At 35.9% G+C, this 14,675-nt stretch overlaps 1 protein-coding gene and 1 pseudogene across 2 annotated transcripts in view; both read left to right on the top strand.

The window, feature by feature from the left end:
- SPATA5 (spermatogenesis associated 5) overlaps positions 1 to 14,675 on the top strand; it is a 362,495-nt gene that overhangs the window by 80,966 nt on the left and 266,854 nt on the right. For both annotated transcript variants that reach the window (XM_011978251.1, XM_011978252.1), the window contains exon 11: positions 7,775 to 7,984. In XM_011978251.1, coding sequence (XP_011833641.1) covers positions 7,775 to 7,984 — 210 coding nt within the window. The remainder of the gene's footprint in view (positions 1 to 7,774; positions 7,985 to 14,675) is intronic.
- LOC105538408 lies at positions 3,213 to 5,273 on the top strand (annotated as a pseudogene).

The raw sequence follows: 14,675 nt of genomic DNA, 5'->3' as shown, positions 1-14,675 counted from the left end.
CTCGGCTCACTGCAACCTCTGCCTCCCAGGTTCAAGCGATTCTCCTGCCTCAGCCTCTTGAATAGCTGGGATTACTGGCATGCACCACCATGCCCAGCTAATTTTTTTTTTTTTTTTTTGTATATTTAGTAGAGACAGGGTTTTGCCATGTTGGCCAGGCTTTTTAAGCTGATTCATATTTATTTGTGAATTATTATCATAGCCATAGAAAGAGTAATCATTTATTTGGCTTTCAAGTACTAAAATCAAAATGCAAAATTGGCTTGCCTTTAGTTTAAAGTGATCAGACCAAAAAAAAAAATAAAGTGAAGATAATTAAATGTTGCTTATGAAATTAAAAATGTAATGACTTATCTTTTTCAGTAGTCCTTCAGAATATAAACTACTTATAATCATCTCTCAGACATTTAAATAAAGTATCTAGTATTCATTAAATATTTACCACATGCCAGGTAAAGTACAATTAATTTAACATATACTCTCCTGTTTAATTCTCACAATGATCCTAAGACCTTAGGGTTTATTATCCCCATATTATAGAAGAGGAAAAAGTTTAGAGAGTTGAAGTAAATTACCCAAAGTCACATAGTAAGTAGTGAGTCTGAGATTTGAACCCAAGACCATTTTTTTTTTACCAAGTTCTAAATTTTAGAAGATATTTACTATATCAAAAAAGTATGAAGTTAAAAGGAATCAGAATGTAAACCTGTGAATATGTTAGGATCTCAGTTAAACCATACACACACATGCACACACGTGTGTTTGCATTTGGAAAGGCTAGAAGGTCCTACACCAAAATATTAACAGTGGTTACTTTTAGGTTACAGGTAATTCTTACAGTAACCTCCTTTATAATTTCTTATAGGCTATACTTATATCTGCTATTCTCATAATCAACAAGGTGGGAATTGCTGCTATTTTTATATTCTAAAAACTTGACATCTTATATGTATGCAATTTTCAAATCTATCTTCGCTATCTTGAGAATTGTAAAGCTGTTTTTCAGTACTTTTTGTATTAATTTGTGTAAAGACAGATATTTTATATATTTAGACAGAGACTATCTCTTTTAGGATACTTTTCTTATTTCTCCTTCTAGATTACAGATTTTTTGGACATTATCGCAGACATCTTTGTGCCCCTACAGTCTCTAGACAAATCCTGCACATAGAAGACATTTCTTAAAATTGATTGAGTTTATTTCAGTTGTAAATTTTAACCACAGTATAATAGGTGGAAAGAATAAACGAATTATAGTTGTAATAATAAAGGAAACTTAGGCTGAACCAGGGAGGTGGAGGAAACTTAGTTTAAGAAAATTTCCTAGATTTGTAAATCAGTGATTTCTCTAACTTTGTCACCTGGTTCTACTAGATGAATGGGTGGTTCCCTGAGAACGTTGGGGACCCATCAAAGCTTTTTTTGTTTTGTTTTGTTTTTGACTGAACCTCTTAACTCCCCATCTGCATCACGCTTTTCTTTTTTTCTTGACCACAGCTTCTAGGATCTTAGTCTGCTTTCTTGTCCTCATGCTTTTATATATATATATACACACACACACACACACACACACACACAGACACAGACACACACACGTGTATGTATGTCAAATGATAAAAGTAATGATATGATACAGTTTCACTGTAGAAAATTTTCATAATACCAAAAATTATTAAGGATAATATAGCAATCGCTTGTATTCCTACCACTTTAAAAGTAACAATTTTTGAAAATGCGTATGTGTGTATGTGGTGGTGGTTTTTTTTTTTTTTTTTTTTTGAGACGGACTTTCATTCTTGGCGTTCAGTCTGGAGTTCAATGGCAGGATCTCAGCTCACTGCAACCTCCGCCTCGCTGTTTCAAGTGATTTTCCTACCTCAATCTCCTGAGTAGCTGAGTTTCCAGGTGCCTGCCTCTGTGCCTGGCTAATTTTTGTATTTTTAGTAGAGACTGGTTTTCACCACGTTGGCCAGGCTGGTCTTGAACTCCTGACCTGTGTGTATGTGTTTTAATTGGGATTATAATGTATTAAAATCTTTATATTCTGCTTTTTTATTACATAAATTTTCAGAAAATATAAAATATCTTCTAAAATTTATTTAATGTCTATATGATTGTCCATTCTTTAGGTATTCTATAATTCATTTAATAGTTGTTTGATTTTTGGCATTGAGGTTGTTTTAGGTTATTTTCTATCATATAGAGTGTTGTGCGATGAATCTTTGAAGAAGAAATCTTTTTGTATTTCCTGAACTGTTTTGCGAGGATGTCTAGGAAGTAATATTACTAGGTAAAAGTGTATGAACTTCTAAAATATGTTGCCAAGTACATTTAATAAACATTATGATTTTTTTTCTTCTACCAGTGAGTGACAGTGTTCTTTCATTGTATATTACCGGCCTTGAGAAGTCCGTATTTTACTCTTTGCTAATATTATAAGCTGAAAACAGCTTTTCACTATTTTAATTTGGATGTTTTGGCTTTGATTAGTGGAGAGTTGAGCTTTTTACCCCCACAGTTTGATTTTGCATTTCTTTTTTGTATCATCCATTTCCTCTTATATTCCATACTTGTAACAGTACCTTTCCTAAGCTATTTAAGCTTTTTTAAAAAAAGAAAAATTTAATGATTTTTGAAATGGACTCTTTTCTCTTTGAGCTGTTTATTTACTTATTTATTTTTTTAACCTTCTTTTCCCTTTTTAAGGTTTTTATTCTTACCTATTAGGAAGATAGCAAGGTATATCTAATTACATGACATGCAGTCTTCACCAAGAAGCCAGAATCTTAAATTTATAGCTCACTGTTGCCATCTGAGATATAAGTAGAACTACAGTTACTCTGGTTTACTTTCCATTAAGTCAACTTCCTTGCTCTTCTTAAACTCCACTACTCCTTCTTTAATTTTAGCCCTTCTACGAACACATGGATCTTCATAGACTATAAGAATCACTTGATTGATGTGTTTCATTTACATTTTAGAGAACTTCCATAAAAAGTGAAAGCTCTCTCAGTGTGTCTCGGAGAGATTATCCCACAAAGAAATGTTCCTCTTTGAACATTTTCTTATATTTCTTCCTGTCTTCAAAATAAATCAGATCATTTAATTTATTTTAATCTTTTCTATTAAGTGCCAGTAGCACAAAGTCTCAATATAGTCAGCAGTCCTAAACAGCCCAGGAGAGGGAACCTCTATAATAATTAAATGCCTATAGAATATATATTTATTATGGTTGGAGATTCCTAAATTGAGAGAGGGAACTTCCTCCACTAGTTAATAATGAAATGCAGAAGTGAAACTGAGTATCGTATACCTATAATACTTAGCTCTAACTCTTTCTTCACCATTGTCATTAGGAGAGTTGGCATGCAGAAACATCTTGAGAGTTGCATATTTTAATACATTATTTACCTTTTCCACACAGACTTTGATAGTCATATAAATTCAGCCTCGCTCAGAGTTGTCCAATCTTTTGGCTTCTTTTGTCCACACTGGAAGAATTATCGTCTTGGGCTACACATAAAATATACTAACACAGGCTCTGAGCAAGATGGCAGCCTCCAAGTCGGTTAGGCTAGGGCTTCAATACCCACCAGCAGCTACCCTGCACTGTACGGCCTTCCTGGCTTTTGGTTGACTTGAACAGACGCCGAGTCATCACAGATCTCATTAGTCTCATCTGCCAGCGCTTTGGCGTCGGTTCTGGGGCCCTCCGAGGCCTCTAACTGGAGCGGGGGCTCGTGCCCCCAACTGAGAGCACACGCCTGGTGAGAGACAATGACTGCCTTAGAGTTAAATTAGAAGACAGGGGAGTTGCTGAGAATTCTGTAGTCATCAGTAACGGTGACAGTATTCATTTATCACTTAGAAAAGCAAAAAAGCGGACATTTAAGTTAGAGGAGGATGAAGAAACTGAACCAGATTACAAATATTCAAAGAAGCATTGGAAGAGGCAAGAGAGCAATAACAATAATGAGAAGGTCTTGAATCTAGAACGAAAAGCTGTCACAGATCAGACTATAAGCCAAAAAGAAAAGAGAGAAAAAATAAAGCAACCTGTGGCACAGCGGGTGATGATAACAAAGAGACCAAAAGAAAATCACCAAAAAAAAGGAGAAATGTGAATATGAAAAAAAGGCCAGGAATCTCAACTCTCCTAAAGTACAGGCAGTAAAAGACTGGGCCAATTAGAGATGTAGTTCTCCAAAAGGTTCTGCTAGAAACAGCCTTGTTGAAACCAAAAGGAAAGGTGATATAAGCGTTTGCTCAAATGGGAGTCCCAGTTCCTCCTCGGAGTCTGAGTCTTGTCATGAATCAGTCAGTGATGGTCCCAGCAAAGTCAGTTTGGAGGCCAGAAATTCCTCAGAGAAATTACCAACTGAGTTATCAAAGGAAAGACCTCTACCAAAAGTACAACTGCAGAGAAACTGGCTACAAAACCTGGCTTAAGCCTTACGCCCAGCAAGGGCAAGACCTCTGGAACATCATCTTCTAGTTCAGATTCTGGTTCAGAGTCAGATGACCAATGCTTGATGTCATCGAGCACCCCGGAGTGTGCTGTGGGTTTCTAAAAGACAGTAGGCCTTTTTGCAGGAAGAGGTTGTCCCGGCCCTGGGCTGTCATCACAGACTGCAGGTGCTGCTGGATGAAAGCCTTCTGGCTTAAATGGTGGCAGACAGGCTCTTGGTCCTTCTCCCAATGTGTCTGTCCCCAGTTTAGGAAGAGGATGGGGTAGAGGAGAGGACCTTTTTTCTTGGAAGGCAGCTAGGGGACGGGGCATGTAGGGGAGAGGTCGAGGATGAGGGCATCCTGTTTCCTGTGTTGTAAATAGAAGCACTGGCAACCAGAGACAACAGCAATTAAATGAAGTGGTAACAAATTCATCTACTGTTTTCCAGAATCTGGTAGAGACACACCAGAAGGACTGTAATCTGTTACTGCTGTTAGCAGCTGCCCCTCAAATTGGAGAAAAGGTTGCATTTAATCTTTGAAACTAACATCCAGTTACACTCTCATGATGTCTCTGATTACAAGGAAAAATATTAAGCCGCAATCCAGAGATACAGCAAGTAAATAGAGAAATTCTTTCATCCTTACCTACCTTGAGAGAACCTGGGAAATTTGATTTGGTTTATCACAATGAAAATGGAACTGTGGTAGTGGAGTACGCTCTGATGCAGGAAAGCAAGATCACTGTATTTTGGGGAGAGCTGATTGATCCAAGACTGATTATTGAATCTCTGAGTAATACATCAAGTACAGAACCTGTCTGAATATGACCTCTCCACCATATAGTTTATGAATGTCTTGTTTGTGAAAGTGACTATAACTTGGACTTTTTTTTTTAAGAGGATTTGAAAGTTGTATGAATTTTTTTGTTATATTCATTTTACTGCATAGGAAACAATCTACCTCATCATTTAAAATGACATGGGTGTCGGTTTTGTAGACCTTTGTTTTTTTTTGTTTTTTTTTTTTTGGTCAGGTTCAATTTCAGTTAACAAAACGTAAAACATGACATTCCCTGCAGACATTGTTGTATACCAGTGCGTATGGTTTCTTCTCTTTTTTAAAAGGTTTTGACCATCAAGCAGCAGTTGTCAGTAGGAGTTTATAATACCAAGAATGTGCTGCATATCTTGTCTCAATAAGTTTGAAGTAACATTTAAAAATATTAAAGCATATTACTTGACCTAAGTTTTTAGCATTTGAGTTGTTCCATTAAATGGAGCATCTCGTAAATTTCAAGTATTTTATACTTGCAATTATTAAGAGTTAAAAGGTAGTTGGATTTGTCCCAGACAATGAGTTAAGGAATCCTTCACGTTTTTCCCAACTGAGCTTCAGGCCAGGAAATGTGTCATCTTGCCAAGCACCTGGCTGAGTGTGCTGGAGTGAGGATTTGAACAGAAACTTCCTTTTCTGTTATTATTCGCCACGAAGCTAAAACGGCCAAATATATACTGTGAAAATTGGTTTCTTTTAACAAAGGATCAGATCCCTCCTTCAGTTGTACATATTTTTAAATAAAATCATATTAAACTAAAAAATATATATATACTAGCATGAACGATAGGTGATGAGCTAAAAAATTGCAAAAAAATCTCATAATATTTTAACAAACTTTACCAATTTGTGTTGGGCTGCAGGTTGGACAAGCTTGGTCTAGTTTAAGTTTTATGGATTACTTGTGCAATAGAATTGAGTTGATGTCTACAGTATTTTGAAGAGTGTGAAAGTGGTTTTTTAAATTTGTACTGTATGTTATAAAGCAGTATGAGTAACATACTTTATGTGTGAGACTTTACATGCCTAAGAAATACTTTTGTTAAGAAGGGTTTATATTTATGGTGGAGTATTTGTTACAACATGGGGTCTATACATACTTGTAAAGAAATTAAGGATAGAGAATGCATCACTCAGGCCCCAGACAACCTTTCCATTCATATGGATTGATTAGTCATCACATAGTCCATATTTTTCTACTGTATTTTAGTCCCAGTTGACACCTTATGTATCATATTCCTTAGTTCCCAAACATGTTCCCTTCTTTCTTTTCATGCAACTTTTAATTACTCATTTGTCCGAGTCTGAATCCTGAATATTACCCTTGATTCCATTTTGTTTCACCACCCCTTTCCAAATGTAGCTTTAAGTTTTTCCTGTTTCTTTTTCTACTCCCAGAACCCACAACTATAGCTCTGAAGTATGTTTCCAGTGAGTTTTCAGTATCTGCATGTGTTTGCTCTAGCTCAAGGTGTGTTTTTTTTTTTTTCTGATATTTATGTCATTAATTGATCTCTCTGATGAATCTTGTCAGAGAAGTCTTCCAGAAGGACATCTCAGACCATATTTCTCTCTAGATTAAAAAACCTTCAAAGACTTCCAAGTATGTACAAAGAGTTCTCTTGAATTCCTTCATCTGGTCTTCAGGGTCCTATGCTATGACTTCAACTTTTCTTTATTACCCTCCCTCAAATATTTTTTCTCTTATCCTTTTTATACTTCTTTCCTTGTGAGCCTTCTGTCATTTTTTGGCCTGTACCTATCCATTTCCCTGTTCTTGCATTTCCAAATATCATCTATCCTTCAAGAGTTGGCTTTTAGGTTTGTCTTCCAGCTGGAAGTAATCTTTTCTTCTTGGGAACTCCCAAAGGCCTTTTCTGTTTGTTATTGTACTTAGTATCCTTTCTGTTGAACTATGGTTGTTCATGGTTACTGGTATTTCTTGTGTACGTTTTCTGGTACACGTATATTCTTAAGACATATGCAGTTCTGGGGGTATTTCTTGGTGGAGAAAAATAAAACCTTGGAGATATTTTATATGCCAAAGATAAAAAGGATTGTGTGTTCTATAAAGATCTACAAAAATATGCTTGGAAGTAGTTTTGCTAAAAAAAGAGGTATAAGAAATTAGATACGTAGATGAGACCTTGGATGACTGACTCAAATCACTTTCAGACAGATGAAAACTAACTTCTAAATCTTTCTAGAAGGTTAGATTTAATGATATGTTCAATCATTTAAACGGTTATTTATATGAGACTTACAAGCAGAATTTTTTTTTTTTTTTTAGTATTTTTACAATATGCAGTTCACATTTTATGTACTCCTAATTTACTTCTTGATACTCCTTAGAATTTTTTAAAGGATTTTCCTGATTCTTAAATGGTTCTATTCTTTTTTGCACTTCTTCTGTTAATGATGTGTTTTATTTTTTTAGTTCTCTGTTTGTCCTGGCAAAACTTACATTGGAAAATGTTCTATTTTTCAGGTATCCTGGTCAGATATAGGAGGACTGGAAAACATCAAACTGAAGTTGAAACAGGCTGTGGAATGGCCCTTAAAACATCCAGAGTCTTTCATTCGAATGGGTATTCAGCCACCTAAAGGAATTCTTCTGTATGGGCCACCTGGGTGCTCTAAAACAATGATAGCAAAGGCTTTGGCCAATGAGAGTGGACTGAATTTTCTAGCTATAAAGGTAGGATGTTAAATTTTTTAATGGCTACTCTCTCTCTTGGCCTCCACTGATGCCCATCCTCTGACTCCTACCTTTAGGAGAACGAATAAAGGCATCTTAACGAGCAGTGATTCTTCTTTTTTTTTTTTTTGATATTGGTGGCGATATAATATAGGGAGATGAGTGATAAGAAATAAATTTGTGCGTGTAATCAGCAAATTATGGTAGACATTGAGAAGACTGCTTTATTTAGTTTCTTGATTCTGATATTTCTTATATCCATGTGTAACAGAAACTAATCTTTTTTTTGTTTCTACATTTTTAATTATAGACTTTTGCTTAACCAGGATTTAAAGATAAACGTGATAACGAATTCAATATTTATATGCCTAGAATTTTCAAATGAACAAGGCACTTGTTATGGTATACTAAATTCTTTAAAAATACTTTTCCAGTCAGAAAGTATATGTTCATTGTTTTTATTCTGAACCACACACACACATTTTATTCGTTCATTGCTCTGCTCCCATTAACTGGGATAGATAATCTTTCATGATATGTAGTTGTACACTTACTTTAGGACCAGATATTAATTTTATGTAACATTGTGATGTATCCAGGTACTTAATCCACACATATAAAATCATAAATCCATTTCTGTGGACTGTATCACAAAAATATGTACCTAAATAGATTTACTATCAATTCATTTCAGAAAAGGCACACGATCATCTGTTTTGATATTACCAGGGATTTTTTTGCATAACAGAATGCATTTTCTATCTTAGAACATTGAAATCATGGGCAGTTTGAAAGCATAAAACTTCAGAGTAGTTTGTCAACTTTTGGCTTTACTTAAGATTTATATAGAATGATACTTAGGTGTGATTAAGCTGTTTGTTCTTTAAGAGTATCTTCAACATATTTTTTATTTTCTGGAAGATATTGGAGAGTAAATATAGGGGGAGGAGGCCATTTATAGCATGATCACTTATGGGGAATCACAACTACAGTTTTAAAGGTTGCAGGTTTATTTGTTATTTTTTTGAGACATCGTCTCACTCTGTGGCCCAGGCTGAAGTATAGTGGTGTGATCATAGCTCACTGTAACCTCAAATTCTTGGGCTCAAGCTATCCTTCTCCCTCAGCCTCCTGAGCAGCTCGGACTACAGGTGTGAGCCATCACACCAGCTAACTTTTTAACATTTTTGTACAGACAGGGTCTCACTGTGTTGCCCAGGCTGGTCTCAAACACCTGGCCTCAAGCAGCCCTCCCACCTTAGCCTCCCAAAGTTCTGGGATTATAGGAATAAGCTGCTGTACACAGCAAAGGTTGCAGTTTTAAGGGTTGAAGTAATGAGTGATTTTGAAATTTCCCAGGGCATCTTGATTTCTCCTTGGTCCTTGTCCTTTTATCAAGTGGTAATGGGGATGGCTGTTTACTGGCATTTTCTAGTCTTTTTACTGTCATCTCCATTTTTCTGTTCTTACCTTCTATATTTTACAATTGTATATTCATAGTCTTAGAATGTTTCTTGTCTATTGGAAATCTAAAACTTATTGAGAACCTGTGAGCCAAGTCCTTATCAAATAAGTTTTAGACTTGACTCTTAAGAGCACACTTATTTTCTTACAAACCATATCTTACTTTTTTTGTGATCCAAGATAATAATTTTAGGTACTACCAAGACTGCTTTCTGGACTATTCTAGAATTACTTAGAAATATATTTATTATCTTTTTTGAACATAAACATTTCATAACCATAGACAATTTCACTTTTAGTCTTTTTTTCACTATGAGGAAATCGTAAATGATTCTTTGAAAGGTTTAACTTTGTACACTGTTATATAAAATAACCAGGCACACGTTCACTTATTTGAGCTTTTTCATTAGATTTTTAGGTCACAAACAGAAAAGCCATGTGATGTTAACAAATTATCTTAATTGAGTTCATAACTCAGAGACTATTATATGTCCTAATTACTAATTTTTATTTAGTGTGGATTTTTATTCAGTTTAGAATTTAGTGTAGTTCGACAATATTATTCAATTTTTGAATCTGTGTGGAGGATATACTTAATGAATGATGGGTTTTTATTTTTCAAATTGAATATCCCTTATCAAAATGCTTCGGACCTGAAGTGTTTAGATTTTGAATTTTTTTGCATTTTGAAATATTTGCATTATACTTCCCAGTTGAGCATCCCTAATGTGAAAATTTGAAATCTAAAATGCTAAAGTGGGCATTTTCTTTGACTGTCATGTTGGAGCTCAAAATGTTTTGAATTTTGGAGCATTTTGGATTTTTAGATTTAGGGATACTCAACATGTACTATTCATTCAACTCTCCTATATGTTTAAAAACTTTTTAAATACAAAGTTGGGAATGTGAAAATAATTTGCCTTCTACTAGCATTTTCATTGGTCCTTTTGTTTTCATCTATTCAATGTTTGTGAGGAACGTTTTAAAGTAGCAATGCCATACAGCTTATGTATGAGAAAATGGAGCCAAAGAAGTTGGGAATTCATATTCTGTTCTCTTTTTTTTTGAAATAGAGTCTTGTTCTGTAGCCCAGGCTGGAGTGCAGTAGCACTATCTCTGCTCACCATAGCCCCCACCTCCCGGGTTCAAGAGATTCTTGTGCCTCAACCTCCTGAGTAGCTGGAATTACAGGCATGCACCACCACGCCCGGCTAATTTTTTGTATTTTTAGTGGAAACGGGGTTTCACCATGTTGCCCAGGCTGGTCTCGAACTCCTGAGCTCAGGCAGTTTGCCCGCCTCACTCTCCCAAAGTTCTAGGATTACAGGCATGAGTCATTGCACCTGGCCCTGTTCTCTTTTATTTTAACTTCCTGTTTAAAAAACTTGGCAACTTTTGTTCAACCTACATGTTTGGTTTCAATCTATGTATTTGTTTTCTACAGGATTTAAGTATTTCAAGTTAGTTTGAAATTTTGAAATAACAAATCGTACACATTTTTAAAGTGATCAGAAAAAGTAGACATACACTAGAATTCTCTAGCCAGTTAGGAAACACAAATATTTAAACAGACTGAAAGGAAAAACTCCCTATCACTTTTCACAATGGTAGTTACTTTTAATCTTCAAGATATTTTGATAGATTTACATTTATTCCTCTAAGTTTATGAAAGAACATTTTAGCTTCCTCTATGTATCTTTTCTGAACAGGGATTAAAAGATACGTACTGTATTCAGGGTGGAGACTTCACCTTGGCTTGTGTGGGCTCTTAATGCCCTCTGGCATATATATGTGTTTTCATGTAGATTGCGACTTTTCACATGTTGTCTAAGTTTAGTTTGTTATCTGGGCTGATTACGTCAAATACTTTTCAGTTGAAATTTCCTCTCTGCTGCTTCTCTATTGCTTTTGTCTGGAGTGCTACAATAGATTAATTGCCCTGGGATAGCTGCATTGCTTTACTATATGAAGAACTGTTACTAATTCTACAAGAAGTGTGGTTAGGCCTCTGACAGAGATTTTCAGCAAAAAATTATTCTGGTGAATACAGGAATGTAATGAGCTTAGTATATCCTTGACTTTTTGGGAAATTTTCTTCTCTATACTTGTCTCAGAGAGGAGTTGTATAAAATAGATTTCATTTCCGGAAAAACCTGTGGTTTGTTCAAAGTAGTGCCGAATTCAAAGTACAGGTGCTCTCCAATTTAGGATGAATTTACTTAAGTTTTCGACTTTACAACGGTGTGAAAGTGATATGCACTCTGTGGAAATCATACTTCGAATTTTAATCTTTTTTTTTTTTGAGACAAAGTCTCACTCTGTCGCCCAGGCTGGAGTGCATTGGCATGATCTCGGCTGACTGCAACCTCTGCTTCCTGAGTTCAAGCAATTCTCTGCCTCAGCCTCCCAAGTAGCTGGGATTACAGGCATACGCCACCACACCCAGCTAATTTCTGTATATTTAGTAGAGACGGGGTTTCACCATGTAGGCCAGACTGGTCTTGAACTCATGACCTTGTGATCCACCTCGGCCTCCCAAAGTGCTGGGATTACAGGTCTGAGCCACCGTGCCCGGCCCAAATTTTAATCTTTTACTGAGCTAGTGATATGCAGTACAGTACTCCCTCATGATGCTGGGCAGTAACAGTGAGCCACAGCTCCCAGTCAGCCATGTGATCATGAGTGTACATGGCCAACATTTTACAATGTACTGTGTTGCCACATGATTTTGTCCAACTGTAGGCCAGTGTAAGCATTCTGAGCATGTTTAAGGTGGGCTAAGCTAAAATTGATGTTCAGTAGGTTAGGTGTATTAAATGCTTTATGACTTAGGATATTTTCAATTTTTGATGAGTTTATCAGGACATAACCCCATTGTAAATCAAGGAGCATCTGTAATTACTGTTTGTCATTTAACTAGATATATTAATATTCTCTTATCAAAGGTACAAGATAATCTGAAATTTTAAAATTCCAAATTCATCTTTAGACTTCTGTTTTTAAATTTTTGCATGGAAAACTGCATAGCTACCTCTTTTAATTACAGAATGCTTTAAGATTACAAATAAGGATAATGATTTTAAGAAGGTTAAGTGACTTCCAAGGTCTAAGTGGTGGTGATGGCATTGAAATTTACTCTCAGAACTTTCTGAATCGAGTCTGAGCTCTTAACCACTGTATTATATGCTCTTCCATTTTTCTTTTTGTTTTTTTAAAAAAATAAAACTAGTATCCGATGGCTTTTTTCATTAATTACCCAAAATTACCAGGGAAGGTAGCTTAAGTAGTTTCTGTAGGGTAGGTTCAGAGAAGTGGAAAAATGTTAATATGTTTCTGGGAACTGATTTGAAAAATAATTTTGTTTCTCTAGGACAAAGAAAACAGAAAAAAAACATGGCTTTGGTCTAGGAGTAGAAGTTAATAGGAAAGGGTAATCATGGCCAAAGATACAGGAAACTGTTGAATGAAATAGAAGTGCCTGGAAAAAGACTGATGGTGGGATAATGTGGAGCTTAAAATTTACCTGTTAGTATATAATTTGTGCCCTTGATATCGAGTAAGTCCCGATGAAAAGAACACTAAGCTAGAATTCACATAGCTTGGATTTACTTCCTAACCTTAGCACTTTTTAGTTTTGCAACCTTAAGCAAGTTCTGTAAGTCTCATTTTTTTAATCCAGAAAATATAACATTTGTACATTATAAACTTTGGAGAGCATTATATTTAAAAAAGCAAATGAAAAAGTTTTGTGGGGGGCATAACACCCCACTCCTTGGGTGTGGGCTTCTTTCCAAAGAATTTCATATGGAAAGAGGGGAGGCGAAGAGCTACTGTACAGTTGTGAAACCTGACAAACCATACCACAGCCAGATGATCAAGGTTAACATCTTCAGTGATAAGTAATGCTGACAGTACAGTTGATGCTTTGAACAACATGGGCTTGAACTCAGTGGGTCCACTTACATGCACTTTTTTTTTTTTTTCAGTACAGTTGGCCTTCCTTTTTTCTAGGTTCCACAACCAAACACAGATTGAAAATACAGTACTTGTGGTATATGGAAACTCCCAAATAAGGAGGGCTAACTATGTATCCTCAGGTTCCGCAGGCTGACTACGGGACTTGAGTATGTATACATTTTGGTATCCACAGTGGTCCTGGAACCAGTTCCCGTGGATACTGAGGAATGACTATATATATCCTTAGATGATGTGGTGAGAATAGCACTTTACTTCTGTTGTCTTCCTCCTGAGTGTTCGTAACCGTTGTCCAGCCATGAGAAAAACTTTAGGCAAACCCAAGTTAAAAGACATTCTGTAAAATCACTAACTAGTACCCTCAAAACTGAAGGTTATCAAAAACCAGGGAAGTTTGAGAAACTGTCACCACCAAGGAAACATGATAGCTAAATGTAATGTTACAATATTCTGGGTAGGGTGCTGGAATGAAAAAAAAAAAGGACCTTAGGGAAAAACTAAGGAAATCTGAATAACTGTGGTCTTTAGTTTAATAATAATACATCAATCTGGGTTCATTGATTGTAACAAATATACCATGCAAATAGGAGATAGTAATAATAAGGGAAACAGTGTACTGGGGTGGGTGGGCATATGGGAGCTGTTTGTACTATATGCTCAATTCTTCTGTAAATCTTAAACTTTGCTAAAAAAAATATATTTAAATAAATTTTGAGGTCAGTATCATAGATCTGGGCATATTGTAGATGAAATAATTGAAGTTTAAAAGGCTAACTCTGAGTTCTGTACTGCAGTGAACGGATGTATGGAGTAAGGCAAAGAAGAATCATGAAGAAGATTGTGGATTTCATGGGTGAGGGCTTTGATGACCTCTCCTATTCATAGTCCCCCTGCCCATAATGATAGTGGAAAGTTACTGGGAAAAGCCCTGAGAGGAACTTGGCTGGGGAACCTGGGTTTGGGGCTGCCCTGAACTTGCCTGTTTCACTGCACTTCTCAGTTGAAGCCTATAAAGGTGTGTGTTAGTTCTGGCCCCAAACCCAGACCCCAACACTATAAAGAACTCTTTCTCTTAGTGTTTTGGTTATTTTTTCTTTCACCTTGGGTGCAGCTTCCAGTTTAGTCTCACCAGGAACTATGTCATTTCATGCCTTTTGTGGATCCTAACTCTATATTCTCCTTCTATAGGTTTATTACTATTCGGGCTTATCTAGAGTCTGAAACCTTTTGAGTTTCCATTTAATTTCCTTTA

This window comes from Mandrillus leucophaeus, unplaced genomic scaffold (genome assembly GCF_000951045.1).
Source record: "Mandrillus leucophaeus isolate KB7577 unplaced genomic scaffold, Mleu.le_1.0 Scaffold191, whole genome shotgun sequence".
NCBI lineage: Eukaryota > Metazoa > Chordata > Mammalia > Primates > Cercopithecidae > Mandrillus > Mandrillus leucophaeus.
The sequence above is the reverse complement of the archived record's forward strand: the minus strand, read 5'-3'. Positions and strand labels throughout refer to the sequence as shown.